Source organism: Sturnus vulgaris, chromosome 2, assembly GCF_052056855.1.
Source record: "Sturnus vulgaris isolate bStuVul1 chromosome 2, bStuVul1.hap1, whole genome shotgun sequence".
NCBI lineage: Eukaryota > Metazoa > Chordata > Aves > Passeriformes > Sturnidae > Sturnus > Sturnus vulgaris.
Window position 1 is genome coordinate 20,136,972 of NC_142244.1, and position 21,374 is coordinate 20,158,345.

General features: G+C 42.2%; 1 protein-coding gene across 1 annotated transcript in view; it reads left to right on the forward strand.

The window, feature by feature from the left end:
* Nucleotides 1-20,768, forward strand: part of ADAMTS5 (ADAM metallopeptidase with thrombospondin type 1 motif 5) — a 34,102-nt gene extending 13,334 nt beyond the window's left edge. The window contains exons 3-8 of the mRNA XM_014892024.2: nucleotides 9,159-9,326; nucleotides 13,096-13,379; nucleotides 14,617-14,800; nucleotides 15,234-15,409; nucleotides 16,074-16,249; nucleotides 19,912-20,768. Of these exons, the coding sequence (XP_014747510.1) occupies nucleotides 9,159-9,326; nucleotides 13,096-13,379; nucleotides 14,617-14,800; nucleotides 15,234-15,409; nucleotides 16,074-16,249; nucleotides 19,912-20,482 (1,559 nt within the window). The 3' untranslated portion in view covers nucleotides 20,483-20,768. The remainder of the gene's footprint in view (nucleotides 1-9,158; nucleotides 9,327-13,095; nucleotides 13,380-14,616; nucleotides 14,801-15,233; nucleotides 15,410-16,073; nucleotides 16,250-19,911) is intronic.
* Nucleotides 20,769-21,374: the final 606 nt, after the last annotated feature.

Here is a 21,374-nt window from a genome sequence, read left to right on the forward strand (position 1 = left end):
GTCAAGTCACAGAATGATCTTTTTGTGTGTGGCCTCAAGTGGGAGAAGCTGAGAAGAAAACACAGCTAAAATTGCTTGAGTACTTAAATTAAATCAAAGGTCAAAAAAGGATGAAAAATAAAAGTGTGGCATGGATACCCTTTAGTTAAGCACTTTGGGGAAAACCTTGCTTTTATTTTTTTTGGAGACCAGATTTCTTCCTACAATCCAGAAATCTCCCAGGTTCCCCCTATCCTGTGGGCAGGGTGTAGCTTTAATTCTACAGTGGCTCAGTTCCTCAGTCAGAGGGGATGCTATGAGCCTGAGATGTTCTTTTGTGTCAGTTGGAAAGTCAAGGTGAGCCACTGAGTGAAGCAGAGTCACTCTCAGCAGTTTTTGTGCCTCAGGAGCAGATGCAGCACCTTTAACATGGACTTGATCCTCTGAGTGTCCTCACTGTGGCTTCCAGGGAATCTGAATGCTCTTGCTTCCCCCCCCTGAAGGATCCAAGAGCATTTTCCAGGCTTGGATTCTTCCTCTGGAAGAAGCTGAACTGCAGCTCAGCCTGACAGGAGGATGCCCAGCCTGGGGGCTCAGGTGGGATTGATGCACAGGAAGCCAAAAAAGCAGCTTTGCTGCAGAACAAACCTGCTGCTTCTGTTGCCGGGTTTTTTTTTTGCCACATCATGTCTGAGATGTTTGTTTTATTTCTTTCAGATAAAATAGATGGATTTTGATGAGTGGTTTTTGAGGGGGAGAGAATGAATGAGCAGCAACAGGCAAAACCTCCAGAGGCCTGTAAAGGAGAGCACAGGAAGGAATAGATGCAAGCAAATTCTTGGTACAACTGATTAGCTGGCAATAAGAGGTGGAGATCTTTATATGAAGTTTGATAAGGTAGGACCTGAATCTTGTCCTACTTGTATGTAGGAAAATCAGTAATAGCTTGTCTCCAATGTCACATGGAAGAAAAAGAGGATAATGCAACAAAAAACAGAAAGAAACCTTGTAACTTTGAGTGTGATCATCCAGTTTCTCCTAAGAATACAGGGGAGCAGTGCTAGTACCATAAATGTTATTTCGAAATCACAGCCTGGCAAGACATCCAGCCACCAGCATTAAATCCATATCTGGCTATTTTCTAGCAGGGGACGTGCTGCTGTCAGTTGGGACAGCAGTAGCTTCATTTTCACTAAAATGACCCCCTGGATTCTTGCATGAAATCATCAGTTGCTCACCATGTTGTGGCATATGGATGCCTTTTTTACTTCTAGCAGCTCCTTCAGCTACACCTCCACAGCTCTGCAGAGCTGTCTGAGCTTAGGCACAGTATGTAGGCATTCTCCAAGCCTTTGTTATCAGTAGCCCATTGTCTGTAAAAAAAAAAAAAAAAAAAAAAAAAAAGATGTGCTCCACACACTTCCCTGCCTCTCAGGGACATGTGGAGGAGAGCATTAAAGAACCTGAGATTGCTCATAATCTCAAGAGTTATTTAATGTTTTTCATAGGGCAGCACTACATTGCTTCTCCATATATCCCTTTTTAAAATAACCATCAGGAAGCAAAACCAATGGGATTTGCACTGCAGTACTCTGGACTTTTGGATCACAGATTTGTTACTTTGACAGTGCTGAATTTTAAACAAGTGAGGATCAGCATGATCCAGCATCAGCAACAGGCACAGTCAATCAGTTGGAATTACATTTGACATATTTTGTCATGGGATATATCCATGTTTTGCAGCCTGGTGCTGTGTTTTGAGGTTCAGTCATGGGCAGAAGTTTGTGCTGGAGTCCCAGTGTGCTTTGGCACAGCCATAACACCACTTTAAACAGTTTGCCATTCACAAAAGCAAAATGAGAAGAGTTCAAGGGATCTGAGTGGAGCTACTGCTTGTTTTATCAATAAGAAGTTTCCCCAAATCACAAAGGGAATCCCAGGGAAAGGCAAGAATTAAACCTGACTTGTGATCTAGAGTCTCCTGAGTTTTGGTCTAGTCCTTAAATACAAAACCATCCTTCCTGCAGCCTTCAAGCAGGCAAAGCTCTGGTTCAGCTCAGTAGGAATTACATGGGTCTAACAGCTTAAATTATATCTATCTTTGTTCTTTCCATCAGTCTTGAGAAACTTACTTTTTTAACAAGAGGCAATACAGCCTTTTTTCTCAGTGATAATGTTCTTTTGACCTTTTGCAGTGTTCCTACTCCTCTGTTACACAAACACTCTGGCATGCAGTTACTCCTTCTGTCCTCCTGAGTAATATGGTTTACTGATGTTCTTTCCAAGGATTTTATTTTTAGGCTATAGCTTTAGCATTGCTACGTGGAACTAATTAAACCTTTGTTCATTAGTTTCCTTTTATCTTTCACATGTGACTTTGGAGGAGGGAAGGCCAAAGGGCGGGATAAAAGCAGCCTTCAAATATGTTTAAAAAATTGCTTCAAAAATTTGCATAATAAATCATTCCCCACGTCCACCTGGGACAGCACATGGGGTAATGGCCAGAAATTGCAGCAGGGGAGATTTGCTTTAAGCATTAGCCAAAATCATCTAAGCAGGACAGTTGAGGGCAGGACTGAAGTGCTTGGGGAGGCTCTGATTCTGGAGGTTCACAGGAGCCAGCTGGTTAAAGCAGCTGTAGCTCAGGGGATGCTGATCCCACCCCAGGGCAGTGGGATGGACAGGATGCCTTTTCAAGGTCTCTGCTCAGCATCATTTTCTGTGGTTATGAGGAGTTATCACAACATCCTCCACAGCTGGGCTGTGTAATGCCTGAAACCAAGGGACTGCACAGAAACTAAAACTAGGAGATCATGGAATGGTTTGGGTTGGAAGGGACCTTAAAAATGATCCAGTTCCACCCCCTGCCATGGGCAGGGACACCTACCACTGTTCCAGGTTGCTTCAAGGTGGCCTTGGGCACTTCCAGGGACAGAGCAGCCACAGCTGCTAGGGCCTCACCATCCTCACAGCCAAGATTTTTCTTCATATATTAAGTAATGAGTTTGATACCAAATCTTTTCCAGCATGGCATCATTCTGTGGCCTCTGTCACCACTGAGGACAAAAGTGTCAGGAGCACCATCAGCAAAATGTATCAGAGAGCATAATTTTCTGTAGAAAAGGCATTTTAGAAGTGAGGTATTGCTCCTGGCATCTCTGCTCATGTGGTTCATTGAAATACATCAGGATACCATGACCTCTGAGTGGACTGGAGCTCTTTATTCAGAGCCTGAGCTGTTTGAGCTGCAGGCCCTTGAGCAAGGAATGCCATGTCTAACTTAGAGCAAACTCTGATTTTGACTTCTTCAGTAACAAATGAAACTGAGAACAATGTGTGTGATACTTAAAGGAGTCTTTTGATGTCCCTAGAAGAGTGAAAAAATCCTCCCACTCCTTGTTTTACCACATGAGCTTATTTTGTGTACACTCAGAAGTAACTAAATGCAGCAATCTTTTCTTTGCCATGTTCTGCTGAACATGCAGCCCTTTGATTTCAAGGCTGTCAAGATAAAGCAGATAGAGACAAACTTCAGACCTGACAGCTACAAATCTCCTGGAGCTTTTCATTTCAAGGGGGATACATTGCCAAGGGCACAGTCTCACAGCCACATGAGAAAAACTGGATGTTGTGAGTCCCATATTATGTTTCCTTCATGACTGATGAAGTTTAGGCAAATATCCAGGTAATCATAATTAGGCAGATTTGCTTTCTTAAAGCAACACAAAAAGCAGAGAGTACACTCATCCAAATCTTCTCTGCTGACATACATCAGGACGATTGCTTGATTCCTCCTCTTTGAACCTTTTTTCAAAGTTCTTTCTTGACTTCTGCTTGCAAAAGCACTCAAATTAAGCCTTCATGAACATACCCCTTTTGATGAAGAGAAAACCTGGGCAGACAAAGCTAAGCCTTCACAAGAGCTGAAGGTGGGGCAGAAAATTAAGATCATGCCTCAAAAAGCAAACATCAGCTGTCTAAAAGGGTACTGGTTTAAATTTTGAATAAAAATTCTTGGCTTGCCCAGCAATACTTTTATTAACCTGTAATGTTCTGTAAAATATATCATCTCACCTGCAGCAGACATGGTGCTTGAAGTAAAACTCCATGTTTTGCCTAATATTTCACAGAAGTCATTATGAAAAAAAATGTTTGGACATGGTTTAGTGATGGATTTGGCAGTGTTAGATTTATGGTTGTGCCCAATGGTCTTTTCCAAGCAATCTAAGTGATGTCTGATTTTATGATCCTAAAAGCAGTTCAGTGTTCAGCCTGGGCCTCCAGCCTTTCAGACTGCAGGGTAAAGTAGGGATTGCTTTTCTCCTTGACAGGTGGATAACACCAATACAATAAAGGAGTTTTTGTGGGGGGAGACTTGTGGTGCAGCAGACAATGCCGTTTTTACATCCTTGCACTGTGTACTCCCACAGAGTTCATTGATTTACCACGAACTGCTGTGAATTCTGTCCAAGTTCCTCTGAGTTGAACAGGTGTGAAAGAGGTGTCACCACCTCCTGCTACTTCATTAAAATGCATTTTTCTCTTCTACATTCCCCATTAATTAGTGCAGTGTGGACTTCCAGGGCCACATTTTTTTAATGATTATTTATCAAGTCTGTGTGGACACAGGGGTCTCTGATTGCCTGTCTGACAGGGGTGATGTGTCTGTGATCTCCCACAAGTCTGTTCCAACAAGCCAGCTCAGCCCAGGTTTGTTTTGTGTAAAGTCTGCAGCACTGGTGGGTGAATGTCTGACTGGAGCTTTTTTTTTTTTTTTTAATGTCTGCTCCTGAGAAGAAGTTGCCCTCCAGACTGTTGTTTCATTGAGTCTGAAGAACTCTTTTAAGCCAGAAATATTAAAGATTGCCTCTGGGCTGGAGATTTAACAGAGAGAGTGATTTTTCAAATCCTTTTTCTTTCTTAAGTGACTGATAGCAGTCAAAGGAAGGAAAACTAGAAGGAAAGTTCACAAATTAAAAAAAAAAAAAAAGAGGAATGGCCAGTTTTATATTCTATGCAATATTTTTGTAAGCTTGTGTAATTCAAATCAAATCTGTTTATTAAGAAAGCCACCAGCTTTATTAATTGTTATTGCTTAGGTCCATCATGACTTCAGGAGGACTCCTTAGTGATACCAGCCCCAGTTCTTAAGGAGTCAGATACTCTCAGGAGTTAGAAAAACAGCCCACTCCAGAAGAAATGGTTTTATTTTGACAGAGTTCCCACATGCAATCTTTGTTTAGCCAGGGGAGAGTAGGAGCCTAATGCAGAAGGTCTGGGCTGGTGATTAGCCCAAGGAATGTTGAGCCAGGAGCTTCCTGAGCCCTGATCCCATCACTGACTCAGGGGGTAACCTGGGGCAAATCTCTTGACCTTCTTTTGCTCCCCAGTTGTCCCAGCTGGAAATTAGGTGAAAGGCATGACCTCACTGGCAAACACGAGCTGAGCTTCTCTGAGAAAACAAATTACAGTGCCTGCAGCATTTTTTAGCCTGCTGTGTCACCTTGCATGTCTCCTGTGGGTCAGGTGGAGTGCAAGAGCTGCTCTTTAACATGCTGTCCAAGTTCTTCTCCATAAGCAGGGATTGGTGGCTTTTTTCTAGGAGACCCACCTTGTCTTGCTGTACATTGTGGATATTTTCTGTTTTCTTGTTTCCAATGCTTGAAATAGCAGTGAGAAATGTATGACAGCAGAGTAATTTTCCATGCTGTTCACTCAGAGGACCTCTGCAGATAGTCTAGAACTGTATATTGAGAAAAAACAGATATATCCAGATTTCAAGAAGCATTTGGACAATGCTCTCAGGCACAGCATAGCATTTTTGGGGCTGGACTGTGCCAGGCCAGGAGCTGGACTTGGATGATCCTTGTAGGTTCCTTCCAGCTCAGGATATTCTGTGATTCTGCTTTGCTTCCTAGTGTTCTGGGAATAAGAGAGCTGCTTCACCACACATCCAGCACAGCTCTGGTACATTCCTGCTTTCCCTGCAGGGCTCTTGTGTCCTGATCCTTAGAGAGGATGGAAGTTTTAACTGACTTGGCATAATTTCTCTGAAGCATTCCCACCTTGGCTTAGGGATATACCCCTCATTCCTGCAAGGTGTAGGGATCATTTGTGAACCCATTGCAAGTATTATTTTCTGTTGGGCTGTAGCAGGTGTTGGCCTTCAGCAGGGAAAGCTGTGAGGAGAGGATGTCCCTCCATTTGTTGGTCTTTTTGGAGTTTGAGATGAATTTACAAGCATCCTTGGCTACAAGAGGGCAAACCTTGCCTCCTCTCCATCTGTTTCCTTCACCATTTTGTGCATTCCTACAGCATAACTTAACTAAACACCATCCTGCTGGTAAAATTATATTATGTCATTTTCACTCAGTGGGACCTGTCAGCACCAGTAAGATGCTTCATTAAGTAGAAAAGAGCAGATGATCTACAATCCCATTCTCTATCAGTCATCATTTCACACAGCTGCTGGGAGCCTTTTCTTCTTCTTCAATAGCCTGGTTTGACGTTTGTACTCGTACAAAATGGAGTGGGGCTAAAAATGGCATTGTTTTTAAAAGCCTTTTTTAAATTTGAGTTCCTCGAGTCTTCACTTCTGTCCAGAGCTTTCTCCAGAGCTCTGCTTCCCTGCAGGGTCACTTGGAGGATGAACCTTGGCAATTTAGGGTTCTGCATGTGAGGAGTGGTGGGGAGAGACTTTTCCAAATAAGAAAGTTAATGTCCCTTCTTTAATTTTTGGATGCAAAAGGATGAATGGCTCAGGTGTTAAAGGACTTTGCTGTTTTCACTTCTGTGCTAAAAAGAGCAAAACTCAGCCAGGCAGTGCTTAGAGATTACACAGCCCTGGGATATTTTGAGTTTTGATTCTCTTTCATGGAATGCAAAACCAGATTTCAGCATCACTGGGAGTTTGACATATGCTTTAATCACTTCTAAGTCTGGTCAGAATGCCTTAAAAGGCAAAGTGAGGACAGGGAGAAATTTAGGTCGTGGTAAGAGTTAGGAATTTTAGCTTCATAAATCCTTAGAGTTGTATTCACGGTGTTTGTAAGTGAATGTGTTTGTCACTCCAGGACACCTGCCTACAAAATTAACTGGCAAATCAGTATGGAGAGCTAAAATCCATATATTTAATCCTATTATCCCCATTAACATCACCGGTGGCTAATTTAGAAGCCCAAATACTGACAGTCAGAATTATGTATTTTGGAAATTATTCACTACTTGCTGCTTGTTTCCTTGTCATGATGACTTTTAAAAATTATTTTTGAAAATTTTGAACATAACAAGGGACATTCACAAATACTTTGGGAAGTTTCTCCTCCAAAAGGCTGAAGTCTGGTCTGCCAAGTAAGTGACTTAGTTCTTGTCATGCACTGGAACAATGGCCTGATTTAATATGACAAAGTAGATGCTGCTAATGAGGTGTGTCCTCAGCTCACCCCATTTATCACTGTAAAGCAGAGAAGTTTTGCTGCTCTCTAATTAAAGGTGAATTCAGTAGCCTGACGCTTTCCAGGAGATGACCCCGTTTCAGATTCCTCTGCTTGTGCCAAAGTATTTGGGATGAAATGTTCTGTGCTGAACAGTGGCCTGAGAAACATTTCATTTTATTTATTTACTCTGAAATTCTCAGCAGAGGCTGTCCAGCCTTTTTCTGAGGCAGGAGGCTAAACTGCAGCAGTGCTATGAAGAAATCCTCAGTCTCTCTGTTCAAAGTGAAGGAACTAGAAATTTACCTGCAAGCGTCCTCATATCCAAAGGATATTTTATTATTTGTCTCTATGAAGGAGAAAAAAGAAATATGTCAAAGGTAGAAGAAATGGAGGAGCAGCCCAAGCTGCAGAAGCATTAACAGGCCTGTGAATATGTGCACTCTATTGTTTAATCATGTACTTGCATGGGATGTCCTTAGCAGAAATGAACAGTTCTGAAGAGTGAAGTACACTTATGCAAGAAGGGATTTGTCTAGAGAACAAAACTGCATCTTACTGGGGTGAGGAGCTGCAGACTGGTACCAGAGGCTGTGGCAAACTGGAATTCTGCCCTGCAGGATTGAAAGCTTCATTTCACAGAGTTCTGGGCAGTTCTGAATGGTGCCATAAAATGCTGAGCACTCTGAAAAATTACATCCTCGAGTTATTGGTGTGCACCCAACTATCATTCATATCCCACACTGAACCAGTGCTGATGGGATGTTAATCAGCCAAACTCTTTGGATCAATGCTCCAGCTTTTTTTTATTCACCAGGGCTGTTTTAGTATCAAGGCAAAGACTTAGAAATGAATCTCCTCTTCCACATGGAGACCCTCATTGCCTTATTTCACAAACGTTTTGCACTGAGGTAATTTCTACAGCCCTGAGCAGTCTTGGATCAGTAAATACAGTGTAAATACAATGTATTAAATGCTCAGCCCACTTGCAGAGAATTTGCTCTGTAGGTTAGAAGTGGTGCACTGATTGTTTGGTTACTCTTGTCAGAAGAATCTGTCAGTTTGAAATAATAATCTTGGCAGTGAATTGTTTTGCTCAGCACCAGCATTTGTCTGAAAGCAAACAAATCTGTTGTCATCTCTTCAGAGCAATTTTTTATATGTAGTGCTGTATCAGGATGAAACTTGACATGTACCTTCTGATATTCAGTGTCCCAGTGCAGCACAAAAACAGCATTATCTGGCCTTACAGAGGAAGTAGTGCCAAACAAAAATGATATTACTTACCTGAAGAAAGAATAAGCCAAATCTTGCAGCATGTGTCCTGTTCAGGGCATCAGGCTTTTTTTCTGCAGTGGCTTTGATGGGTGGTCTTGTCTTTAGTCTTAAAGCATTTTTGGTTTAGCCCTGCACATCTTATTAATCAACTTCTGGCTTAGATTGAACATATTGAGTATTAAGTTCAGGCTTCAGCTCTCTGCAGCTTTATTCCCATTCATTCTTCTGTCTTGTGTTTAGTTGTATCATAAATACTTTCAGCTGTTTAAAAAGATAGAGCACCTTTCTAGACAGTGGCAGAACATTTTCACAGAGTTTTCCTTGCTGAAGATGATTTGGAAAAACAATAAGAAGTCAGTTGTTGATAAATATAAATGAGTACAGTTCCCTTCCCTCACATGACTGTGAGCTCCAGCTGGTAAACTCTGGATAGTCATGTAATTTTATTTATTTGGTTCATTTCCACAGGGCACTTGCTTGGGCTTTCCCATGATGACTCCAAGTTCTGTGAGGAGAACTTTGGCTCCATGGAAGACAAGCGCCTGATGTCCTCCATTCTGACCAGCATTGATGCTTCCAAACCCTGGTCCAAGTGCACTTCAGCAACTATCACAGAATTCTTTGATGATGGCCATGGTATGTGTTATCACTCCTTGTGTCAGCTACACTTTTTACTGTCAATCTATATTTTTTAATAAGGACATTTTATGGCAGCTTATTTGCTAAATAGTGGCATTTACCCCTTGGGGAATAAGGACGACAATTTAATTTTCCAAAAGTAGAAATAAAAAAGCATAGTCTTCAACTTCACTCTTTAATGAATTTTAAAGTCTTCACTGTGCTCCCAAAGCAACTGCAGTTATTAAACAAACCACTCAAATTCCAAAATGCTGAGATAAAAATGACATAATTGAGTGAATGGATCAAGTTGTTATGGTAACCAAAATGCTTATGGATAAAAAGTATGGTGTGTCTGCTGAATGTAAAGGTTTGCTCTTAAATATTTTGTCGACTGATTTCAGTGCTCTCTGAAATATTTTTCTCTGAATGACTTAATTTTTTCTCTCAATTTTATTAGATCCATTAATCAGTAGTATCCTGTTTTATGATCCATATTGCTCTGGCATTGATTTAATATTACCAAATTAGTTTCCACAAATGAAGAGAACTTTCCCTTTTGAGTTACTGAGGTAACTCTCCCACCATCCATGAATGACCTCTCAGAAAGTGTAAGGAACTGTTTTCTCCTCAGTTCATGACTATCTATCATTTAGGTGGGTGATCTTCAAGAGTTATTGATTTGATGAAATTATTAATAGAAAATTTGAATTTCTCATCAAGTACGTCCGTAGTCCTCTGGGAATTAATTTTATTACTGATGCTATTGATGGGATTTCAAATACATAATATTTAAGGAATCTCTTTTCTTGACGAATCAGCCCTTCAGAGACCTTTTCTAAGTAACAGTCTTCTTTCCTGTAGAAGTTTATAATTTCCCAGTTACTTATTTTAAATCACAGATCTGTCCTAACAGAATACAAACGTGATCCATGGAGTAGAAATGGAAGTCAATGATTTGACTTCAAATGGTTTGAAAACTTGATTTGACAGTCAGTGGCCTCAGCAGCACTGGGTCATGAGTGGTGCTGAATGACACCATAAACTCATTTTCCTCAGCAGTGAAGCACCTGACAGCTGAGTGCACTGCAGACACCAGCATTACATGAAATCAGCTGAATAAATCCCAGCAGAAAAGTCTCGTCCAAGGTCAGCCAGGGGGCTGGGGGAGGATCAAGGTGCAGATTCCCTGTCTCCTGGGGACTGCTCTGAGAACAATAAACAGCTCTGTCATGATACCAGCATTTGTTTTACACTCACGAGATGACCCCAGACAACAGTTTGACATTTAGGAAGAAAAGGCTCGGTTTGTGTCCAGAGGAGAGTGACATTTATATCCATCTGCTTTTAGCAAAGCCTTTCCAAAGGTACTAATTGCCTTTATTGTCATGCCAACCACCAGGCTGTGGGATGGTTGCTTGGGATTTAGTGTGTTCAGTCCCAGTGCTCTGTGCAACCTGGAACAAGGACTGTTTGTATTTTAATTAATTTATATCCCCGCTTATCTGCTTCCTGCACAGATCTTGTTCCGCCTTTTATTTCCCCCCAAGATACATTACACATAGCATTGAGAGAGATAATGAGATGGCTTAATTAGCACTGTCATCAGCCAACAATGTTGCTCTATTCCAGGGCACAAAGATGTTCTTTGGTGCCCAGGACAAAAAAAAAAAAAAAAATGGGAATAGCAGTATGTATATGCTCTGGATGTTGAAATGTAATGCAGAATTGAAACCCTCTCTGCCCTCTCACCAGGGGACCCCTCTGTCCTTTCTGGCCCTGATAAGCAGGAGGTTGGACCAGCTGGTGATAAAAACACCTGCAATTCACTGCAGCCTGTCCAAACACAGACACTGCTACAGTCTACCCATACAAAAATGGGTTTTTCCCTGTGGGAAATCCTTAGGGGCCTTCCCTATCTTCACTTTGAATTTATCATGTGAGATCAGCTGGAGCACCTGGCTTTGTAGAAATTACACAACTTTCCTCAGTTAAGGAGAAGTTTGGATCTCATTCCCCTGAGTTCAGGAGGGGAAAAAATGCTGTCTTTGCTGTGTGAGCTCGTGAAACCTGTTTGTTGCTCAGATATAATTGGTTTTAACTGAAATGATTGACAGATGAGTTTATGAGTTTTCTTTCCTTTTTCTCTAAGTTTGTATTTCCAGTTGAAATGAAGTGTTACTCTGGTGCTTTAAAATAGTGAAAGACAGCTTTACTTGGGAGTTTGATAAACTTCAGCATAGGTACAAAAGCAGTGTATAATAGTGAATATTGACATGCTACAGTCCTCCCCATCACTGCCCTCACATTTCAGTGGCTTCCTCCCTCCTCACAAGGTATATGAAGGAGGATTTCCACCTGTACTTACTTTCACAAAGTGTATTTTTGCCAGAACTTTTGCAAATTGTGTCCAGAAACTCCAGGAAAAAATATAGGTGCTTCCTTACTCCTCATCACATCTCTGATATTTTACATTACAACAACCCAGGGTATTTTTAATTATCTTTATCTCATGACAGCTAGCACTGGCACACTTTGTCTGCATTAAAAATTCAGCATAATCCAGATTAAATGTAAGGCTAGGGTAAATCAGGGTCAGCAAATGGAACAGGTTTAACAAGACAAGAGTTTTTGGTTGCAAGTCATCATGCAGAAAGAATTTTTGGCTAATTTGGCTAATTGGCATTAGTCTTTAGAAGGGCAGAACAGTTGTAGTTAAGTGTGTGTTTTGGAAGGAAAACTCAAGCTGCTGAGAAATGGGCTATTTGGTTTGCTTAAACTCCTTGCCATAGCTTGAAATTCTATTCCATTTTGTGTAAATAGTGAGGGTTTTATAGATAGGCTTTTTTCAGCCATGATGCAAGTGAAGAACATTGCTGTGGATTCCAAAGTGAGGTAAATTGCGGTGAGTTATTTTGGCCGAGGATGAGTGAAGCTTGCCCAGACCACATATCCCTTTCATGAAGTGTAAAAAGGTTACACTGAATAAATAGTTCTGCATGTCAACAAGTGAGGTTTTCAATAGTAAAAACCCCAGCTATCAGAAGATACTTAGAACATTAATGTGAATTCTCATTTTTAGGGTGTGCCAGACAAATTTGGACCACTGTAGACTTGAAAACACATATTCAAATCTTTACATGAATGCAATTTTTTCTTCCTGTTATTTATGGGGTCTTGTGTAAAATGGACAACCCTTTTCAAACTAGTTCCATAAGCAGCCAAGTATCACTCCTTAGAAGAAAAGTGCAGTCCAGCTTTAGTGCCAGCATTGGTTTTGATACGCAGCTTATATTTTTCTTTTGGCCTGGTAGAAATTTCTATTTTTCAGTCTGTTTTGTTTGGGTTTTTTGGCCTCGTGGGCTACAAGGCTGTGCTTTTTGATTTTTCTGGCATCCCTTTAGAAGCATTTAGAAGATTTAAAACTCTAATGGCAACTGTGCTTGCTTTGAGTCTTTCTTACATTAAGAGAGTTGCTCTCTCCTTAAATCACAAAGCGATAAATAGCACGGATTGCATAAAAGATTGAAAGCCCAAAAGGACCTGGGTAAAACTCATTTACACCTCAGGCTGGGAATAGGCAGCTCAGCAGCAGGGTCAGAACACAGTGGCAGGAGTTTGACCTCGTGCAAACCTGATGTCACCTCAAAGTCATCGGGTTCGAAGGTGACAAGCGACCTTTCCGCCTGACCCCAAGAGCAACTTCGCAGCACTGCAGGGAAAACTGGGAAATAAATGATAAACCGGGAAATCATGGAGTAAACAACAGCGTGGCTTGCTGTTCCAGGGAACTGCCTGCTGGACCAGCCCAGGAAGCACATCGTGGGTCCCGAGGAGCTGCCGGGGCAGACGTACGACGCCATCCGGCAGTGCAAGCTGGCGTTCGGCGCCGAGTACACCGTGTGCCCCGGCATGGACGTGTGCTCGCGCCTCTGGTGCGCCGTGGTGCGCCAGGGACAGATGGTGTGCCTCACCAAGAAGCTGCCTGCTGTGGAGGGAACCCCCTGTGGCAAAGGAAGGATCTGCCTCCAAGGGAAATGCGTGGACAAAACCAAGAAGAAATACTACTCGGTAAGTTGGGGGAGATTGAAAAGGTGATCTCTCGGAGGCGATGATTTTCGTGGCAGTGAGAAAGGCTGCATGGAAATCAGACTGAAAGCTGTCTTGTTTTTTAACAAAAAGCAGATAAAATTAATCCAGACTATAACTTCTGGATCAGAAAAGTTTGTCCTTCCAGTGACGAATCCTCAGGCTCATGAAAGCTGTCAGCTGATTGAGGTGTTGTTGGTGAGGGATGTAGGAAAAATGCTGCTCAGGTTCAGGAAGTGTATTTTCTTCTTTAAGGGAAGCCTTCATTCCTGGAAAACCAGGAACATCCTTTCAGAGCAGGTGGTTTGTCCATACAATAAATGACAGTTATCAGGACATGGCTTTCTGCCTTGGCATGGAAAGCGAGATAAATCACATCTCCACATTTAACTTACAGCCCTCATCCAGGGCCTTAATTCTAATGAAGAAAAAAGCAGATGAAATTAATACAGAATAAAACTTCTGGATCAGAAAAGTTTGTGCTTCCAAGTGACAGAGGACTCCTGTCTATTTTATGCATCTGAAGAATCCCCAGGCTCATGAGAGCTGTCAACTGCACAGCATAGCTGCTACTTCTAAATTCTCTGGGTGGACAGCAGCCTCTTCTGTTACACCCACAGAGGAGATGTGGACTTGTAGAGCTTTGTGAAAATATTTGCAAACTATGGGAGCCATTCAAATAGAGCTACAGCCTTTATAGCACTTTTTAAATGGATTTCTGCACCCTTTTTTATGGATTTCTGTGCTTCCACATGATTTTGCATTACTGTATCCAGTGTAGCAGAGCTGACAACTCCATCTCTTGCCAGTAATTCCAAGCAATACCTATGCATCACAATAGCTGGATTTAATTAATCTCAGATGAGCAGTGTGGATATATTCCGGGAGTTGAACCCCTTGGATCCAGTTTAAGGGACCTTTTTGGTAGGAATAGCAAAAAATGAGAGAGCAGCCCATGTGGGTGTGTTCCATGAAGAGGCTGAAGGCGGCTGTGTGGAGCAGGGCCCACAGTGCCTAAATGAGATGTCATTGGTGTGCAAATAAAAGATAGAAATTAACTTTGCTGGGAGAAAGAAGGTTCCTAAGACCTGTTATCCCTGAGTGGCCAGTTGAAGGAATTGTCTTCAGTTGAGGATAGCACTGGCAGTGACTTTGAGGTAACAACTCTATTCACGCTTGGATGATGAACTCACCTCCTGCTCTTCCGTGTGTTTTTCAGGCTTCAAGCCATGGCAACTGGGGATCCTGGGGACCTTGGGGACAGTGCTCCAGAACCTGTGGGGGAGGAGTTCAGTTTGCCTATCGCCACTGCAACAACCCAGCCCCCAGGAACAACGGGAGATACTGCACGGGCAAGCGAGCCATCTACCGCTCCTGCAACGTCACGCCCTGCCCCGCCAACGGTGAGTGCCCTCTGCTCCAGCCCTGCCTGCACAGACACTGAACACTCGTTACCTGCCCTGAAACCACACAGCAAAGGCTCATTGTAGCCTCCCCAGCATGTATTTATCAAGGCAAGACATTCATCATTAGTACGGTATCCTAATTCTTCACCCACGCCTCGCCCTGGATACCGTAGAGGAAGGACACTTGAGCGAAAAAAAGTCACTCCTCTGAAGTGAAACATCATGCAAACTTTAGGCCTTTAATGCTTGTGATGCCATGGGGAGATTTCCAAGTTAAAACAGTAGAGGGATTGGAAGGCCAGTTCTAAGTAAAGAAGTGGTGTGACATAACTTTAAAATGATGTAGGAAAGAAATTGGAATAATAGATGGACATAATGATATTTGCAGCATGGTGTGACATAGCTACTAATGATGTGAATAATTCCACAGCTAAATCCTTTCGACAAGAGCAGTGTGAAGCAAGGAATGGCTATCAGTCTGATGCAAAGGGGGTCAAGACTTTTGTGGAATGGGTCCCCAAGTATGCTGGAGTGCTGCCTGGAGACGTCTGCAAGCTCACCTGCCGAGCCAAAGGAACTGGTTATTATGTGGTATTTTCTCAGAAGGTAATGGCAGCACCAGTCAGGTTTTCATGCTCCAGTTTTGAAGTGTCCCATATTTTAGAAATCTTTCCCTACAAGCAGGGAAAAGATGTTAATCATGTGATTCAAATATTTAACTGTGTGATCAGATTTAATGGTTCGATCCAGTGATTGCACCTTAGGGCCAGAACTGGCCTCTAAAATGAGATAAGTTTTTCCACATCTCAGTATGTGAATGCATGAAAAATGTGGCTTTCTCTGCACTAGTGTGTTTTCAGTAGTGGATAAAGGGTTTTCTGCCTGGAGTTTTCTGTCATTATGGGGATTTCTGGAGGGGAAGGAGTACCAGGAAAAAAGAGTAAGTCTAACTCTGAGCTGTGTTTAAGGAGTCCAGGGTAACTCCTAAGGAACCAAATAGCATGGGATAATTAGTGGTGCAGATGTGACCTGTGGTCAGTTTGTTCTGTCAGATGCAATCCAAACTGAAAGTTAGCTGTCCTTGCTTTTGTCCTTTTGTTAAATTTCATTTGCATTTTTACCATCAATATTAGAGAAGCTCAGCCTGGTCTCTCAGGAGAGGCGACCTGCTCTGAGTTGGTGACTTAAATAATGAACTGGGTTTTGCCAGGTGGATCCAAAAGCACAAATTTGTGTGTCAGTTTGAACCACGTTTTATTTGCTTTCCCAGGTCACTGATGGCACAGAGTGTCGACCCTACAGCAACTCAGTGTGTGTCCGAGGGAAGTGCATCCGAACGGGCTGTGACGGCATCATCGGGTCCAAGCTGCAGTATGACAAGTGTGGGGTGTGTGGGGGAGACAACTCCAGCTGCACAAAAGTCATGGGAACCTTCACCAAAAAGAGGTACTGATCTCAACAGCAAATGCATCTTCTTGTGCAGTTAGTTCCTCTGCCACGTGCTCCTTGCTTTCTGTCTCTAAATGCAATTTGCTTTCACGTGGGGGGAAAAAAAACCACACTGCCTGTAGATTATTGCACTTTCCAGATGTGCACAGCTGGCTCCTAGCATTATCCTGAAACTGGCAAAGCACTGCACCCAACTTATTTCTGACACAAAGTGCCAGTGAAGCAGGTGAGCAATGACAGGAATAAGGCATAGCAACTCATGCCACTTGCAGATCTTACTGTGTCAGATGGATTGTGGTTCCTGGAGGACCCAGGAAAAGGAAGAGAGAAGTGAATCAGAAAGTTGTTGGGATCAGAATTATCTGCATCTCTCTGAAATTTTCTATTTCCCACTTGTTGCTGCATTTATAAGTTAGAATGCTTTTTCATCTCATCTATTTTGAATGGCACTGAGGATATCCCACCTGATTTTGTGACACACATTCCTTCTATTACAAGTGCACAGAAATAGACAGCTGTAAACACCTTCCTTAAAAACTGAGAGAGATTATACCTAAAATTTTCCTTTTCCCACTGCTGAGTATGTGTGGAGTTCAGGTAAATAGATGAGATATCAGAAGTGTCATAGGCTTACTCATGACTGTATCCCTTCATATCCACTGGCATAATATCAATCTCCAGATGGATTTTTTTTAAGTCAAAATATTTATAGCAGTTACCCACAAGCCATTTTTCTGTCAGAGTTCACCTTTTAATGGTAATAAAACTTAATACAAGTAAAATAAAAGGAACTCCTGCCCTCCTGTGTGAGGGTTTTCCCTCACACACTGGGGACAGCACTGATAGACCAAACTCAACTAAGTCCTTTCTGTCAACTGTTTCTTTTCCTCTTCAATTCTTAAGATTCATAGAAAAATTGGGATTTTTAATAATCATTTATACTGATTCCAAGGTCTCAAAGAACTGATCTACACATAGAAACTTTTAGTTGTCAATTTTTACTCAGAATCAGTGACTGCATTAAGCATCTTTTGTATATGAACTTGATTTTATATCTTGCAAATTCTTACATAGCATGTTGAAAGCTACCAGAAGTTGAAATCTGACCCCTGGAATGATCTTTTATTTCTATACATTTCAACAGACTGATTAATAGCAGTCAAAAATGGCTTGGAGAGTGAATTTATTGTGAAAATAAACATCATTACTCTTCTTCCTGGTTAGCCAATGATTGCTCACCTAACGATGCCAAAACACCTCTGCCAAAAAGAATGGCTTTCCAACCAAATTAGTGGTTCTATAAACCAAATCTTTTCCAATTTGTAAATATTGGGATGTCTGGGAATGTCTAAATGGAGATGACAGTGTGAGATGTATTTCATGTGATTTGGTAATAATCAAGCTCCAGGAAAAGTGTTAGAGGGGCTCCACGAATTTCAGGGAGGCCAGATTTGTATCATAGATAGACTTGGAAATGGAGAGATTTATTCTAATTATCTCAGTGAAGTTGCCATCTTACTCCTCAAATCATGCCTTTAGGTGTCATGAGACTGGCCAGAGGGTAAAGTTATGTTCTAATATGATTCTTATTGGATTTGGGACTGCTGATTTATTTTTACTGGTAAAGTTGTTTGAGGCAATTCTTCTCTGTGACTAATTGACATTAAAATAAACCTCGATTAAAATAGTGAAATCTTAATTGTCTGTAAACTGTTTTTACTGTTTTATTTGAAAGGACAGGGCTGGTAGGAAAATCATCTTTCCTCCAGTGAAAAATGGCAGCTCCCTTGTTGCTGTCCACTATAAACTTGAACAATCTGTACATCAAATTGAAATGAACAAGGCAAAACTAATATTTCCCATTGCAGACAATTGCCATAACAACATTTGTGTGTGCTTTATTTTTTTTTCTTTTAAAGTAGGCAAAAGAGAATCTTCTGGGAAATTTGCTTCCTAAGATTTTTGTTTAAAAAGCTGTAAAGCCAAATTAGCAGAAGTTGGGAAAGAGGGGAATTAATCTGTGCACATGAAGCATTCCAGCTCTTTGTGCAGACAACTTGAGTTCTCCAGGACTGCTTGTAGGTTTTGAACTTTAGATTTTGTAACTTTAATGACATGTTTGAACCGAGTTATTCTGGCAACTCTTGTGTAAAAATATTTGTGCAGTGCTGTAGAGCAGAGTCCCCAGCCTGGGATCCACACCATATTCCTCCAGCTTTATGGAGGTGCTAAATCAATGGAGTCTTAAGTCATTGTCCCTTAACTGCTGGAAATAGCAGGGAATCAGCACAAATGTTTCATCTGTAATAGGTGCAGTCTCTACTTGTGCAGCCAAAAGTTCTCAAAATTAGCAGTCTGTTCTTTAAACAAGCCCACAGGAGATGCCATCACTTTTATGTATTTTTAATGTATTTTCTCATTAAACTTTTCAGATATGAAGTACTTTCAGGGTGGCTTTGTCATGGGTTTAGGAATGAAAACATATCTCCAAAGTCCAGCTGGTAGCTTACAGCTATGTAAAGCCTTTAAATTTTTTTCTATATATCAGTAAAGTTAAAATAACATACTTGAGATAGTGACAAATTCCAGCACTCTTGCTGGTTTCGGATGCTTGTCACTTTTGCTAAAAGAGTTTAATCTCTTTTTCTAAATCCCAGTTAAGATAGTTCATAAGCAGTAGAGAACACCATAATGGTACAAATGATGTCTTTGGGTGCCCCTCTTATTAGACACTTGACGATTAATCTTTGGCTTTATAAATTTCAAAGTAAACAAATTTTTTCTCGGTGATCAAGACTATTTTTAAATGTTCCCAAGGTACCTCTACCCAGCTGTTCCTCTGCTCGTGCTTTCCTTAATCATCATTATAGCAAGGACAGCAAGAAACAGCTGTAACCAATGCATATCTCATTATCTTTTCCTTGGCAGGCAGCGCGTGCATCGTGTTTCATATCTCCCACCCTTTGCTGAAATCTATAAGCTATCTGTTATTTTTCATTCCTCTGGTATCTGACCCACGTCAAACTTGTCCCTAAAGCTAAAGATGAAGCAATCTGCAAGAAGTGCAGTAGAAGCTTCTTGGAGAACGTGAGGAACAACACAGTAGGCCAGGAGTGGAACCTGGTTAAATTAACCTTAGGGAAAATCCAGGTGGCCTGCTCTGAAATGAATCAAGATGTTGTTGTTCACAGGTTGGACCCAAAGATCTGTTCCAGCCTGGTTGATCCTGTGATTCTGTGTCATGTCAGATGTCACTGTTGGGGTGGACATAATATATGAAGGGACTCACTACATTTCAGAAGGCTGAATTCTATTTATTGCAGCAGCATGCTGCCTTTTATGCACTCCACAAAATTTATACTTTATTCATCAGTTACAATAGAAGAGCATAATGTTCATTGGTGCAAAACCACCTCCACCACTGTTTTTCACAAAACTTTTCTACAAATACTTCTCCCAGCTGCAGGTTTCTTATTGCTTATCTTCTTCTCCTTCTTCTCTTCTCGGTCTCCATACCAATGGCCTTGGTAAAACTCCTTTGAGAAGTAAACCTTACCAGTTAACTCTCTCTGGCTCACAGAGCAGCTGTAAGGCCCTTCCAGAGGCAGTGACTTTGTGAGGCATTGCAGTGAGACTTTTCTTTCTTTCCCTTCCTTCAGCAAGGGCTACACGGACGTGGTGAAGATCCCGGAAGGGGCGACCCACATCAAAGTGCGGCAGTTCAAGGGCAAGGACCAGAGCAGGTTCACGGCTTACCTGGCCCTGAAGAAGAAGAACGGGGAGTACCTGGTCAACGGCAAGTACATGATCTCCACCTCGGAAACCATCATCGACATCAACGGCACCGTCATGAACTACAGCGGCTGGAGCCACAAGGACGACTTCCTGCACGCCATGGGCCACTCGGCCACCAAGGAGATCCTGATCGTGCAGATCCTGGCCACCGACCCCACGCAGCCCGTGGACGTGCGCTACAGCTTCTTCGTGCCAAAGAAACAGGGGCAGCTGCCAAACTCGGTGCCCAGCGGCGGCGGCGGCGGCAAAGCGCCCGTGCCGGCCGCGCAGCCCCGCTGGGTGACGGGGCCGTGGCTCTCCTGCTCTCGAACGTGCGACACGGGCTGGCACACCAGGACTGTGCAGTGCAAGGATGGGCACGGGAAACTGGCCAAGGGATGTCTGCTCTCCCAGAGACCCTCAGCATTCAAACAGTGCTTGCTGAAAAAGTGCTAACCTGTGGTGGTGACCTTCTTTCCGAGAGGTGTGAGTAAGCCGTTGTTGGCGTGCTGGAGTCAGGTCTGCCCAGACAGAGAGAAGCAAAGGCTTCAATGTACTCGTGTTCAGTCTCTAATTATGGGCAGAATCTGCCTGTTTGGACCAAATGAAGATGTGCACTGCTTTAAATAATAGTAGGGTGGTCTTAATGTGTCAAAGAAAGTAAGCAATTAAAGTTGTTATAAGCCCTCTGTGTCTGCAAAAACGTAAAATAAAATAATGCAAAAGAAGAAAAACTAGCAAATGGAGGATCCTGGGATATTTGAAGGTAACAGAATCATCTCCCCTTTTTCACCTACCTCTACTACAGTATGTCCTTAGGAAACGTCACATGTCCCCATGATCCCACAGTAGCTTATTTTATACTGTTTTGTAAATATCTTTCATTTGGTATATCACTTTATATCACTTCCTTCTATTAAAGAAATCAAAAGACAAACTACATAAGCAAAATGATTGACCAAAGTATATCTGCAGCCCTTGTGGACTCAGTCCATCCTTCAGAAAGGGCCACAGATGTTTTACTGGAAAATGAAGAGCTTGCTGCTGGTTTTAAAAAGTGATACCTTTTGGTTTTGACAAAAGGAAATACATTTTTGTGGTAGGAATTTCCTGACAGTTTATCATTAATGTCTGACAAATCTTGTGTTTCCACCCCAAAATTCTCAGGAGGAGCCTCGCAGCAGCTCGCAGCCTTGCTCCAACAGCAGGAGCATCAGCAGCTCCTCCCCGTGCATGTGTCAGGCACCAAAGAGGAGCAGCTGCCAGGAGGAGTTTGTGTACACTGTACTTGTGAACTTGCCTGGCTCCAGCTGTGTCACAGCCTGGGCTCCTTGTTGTCACTGAACAA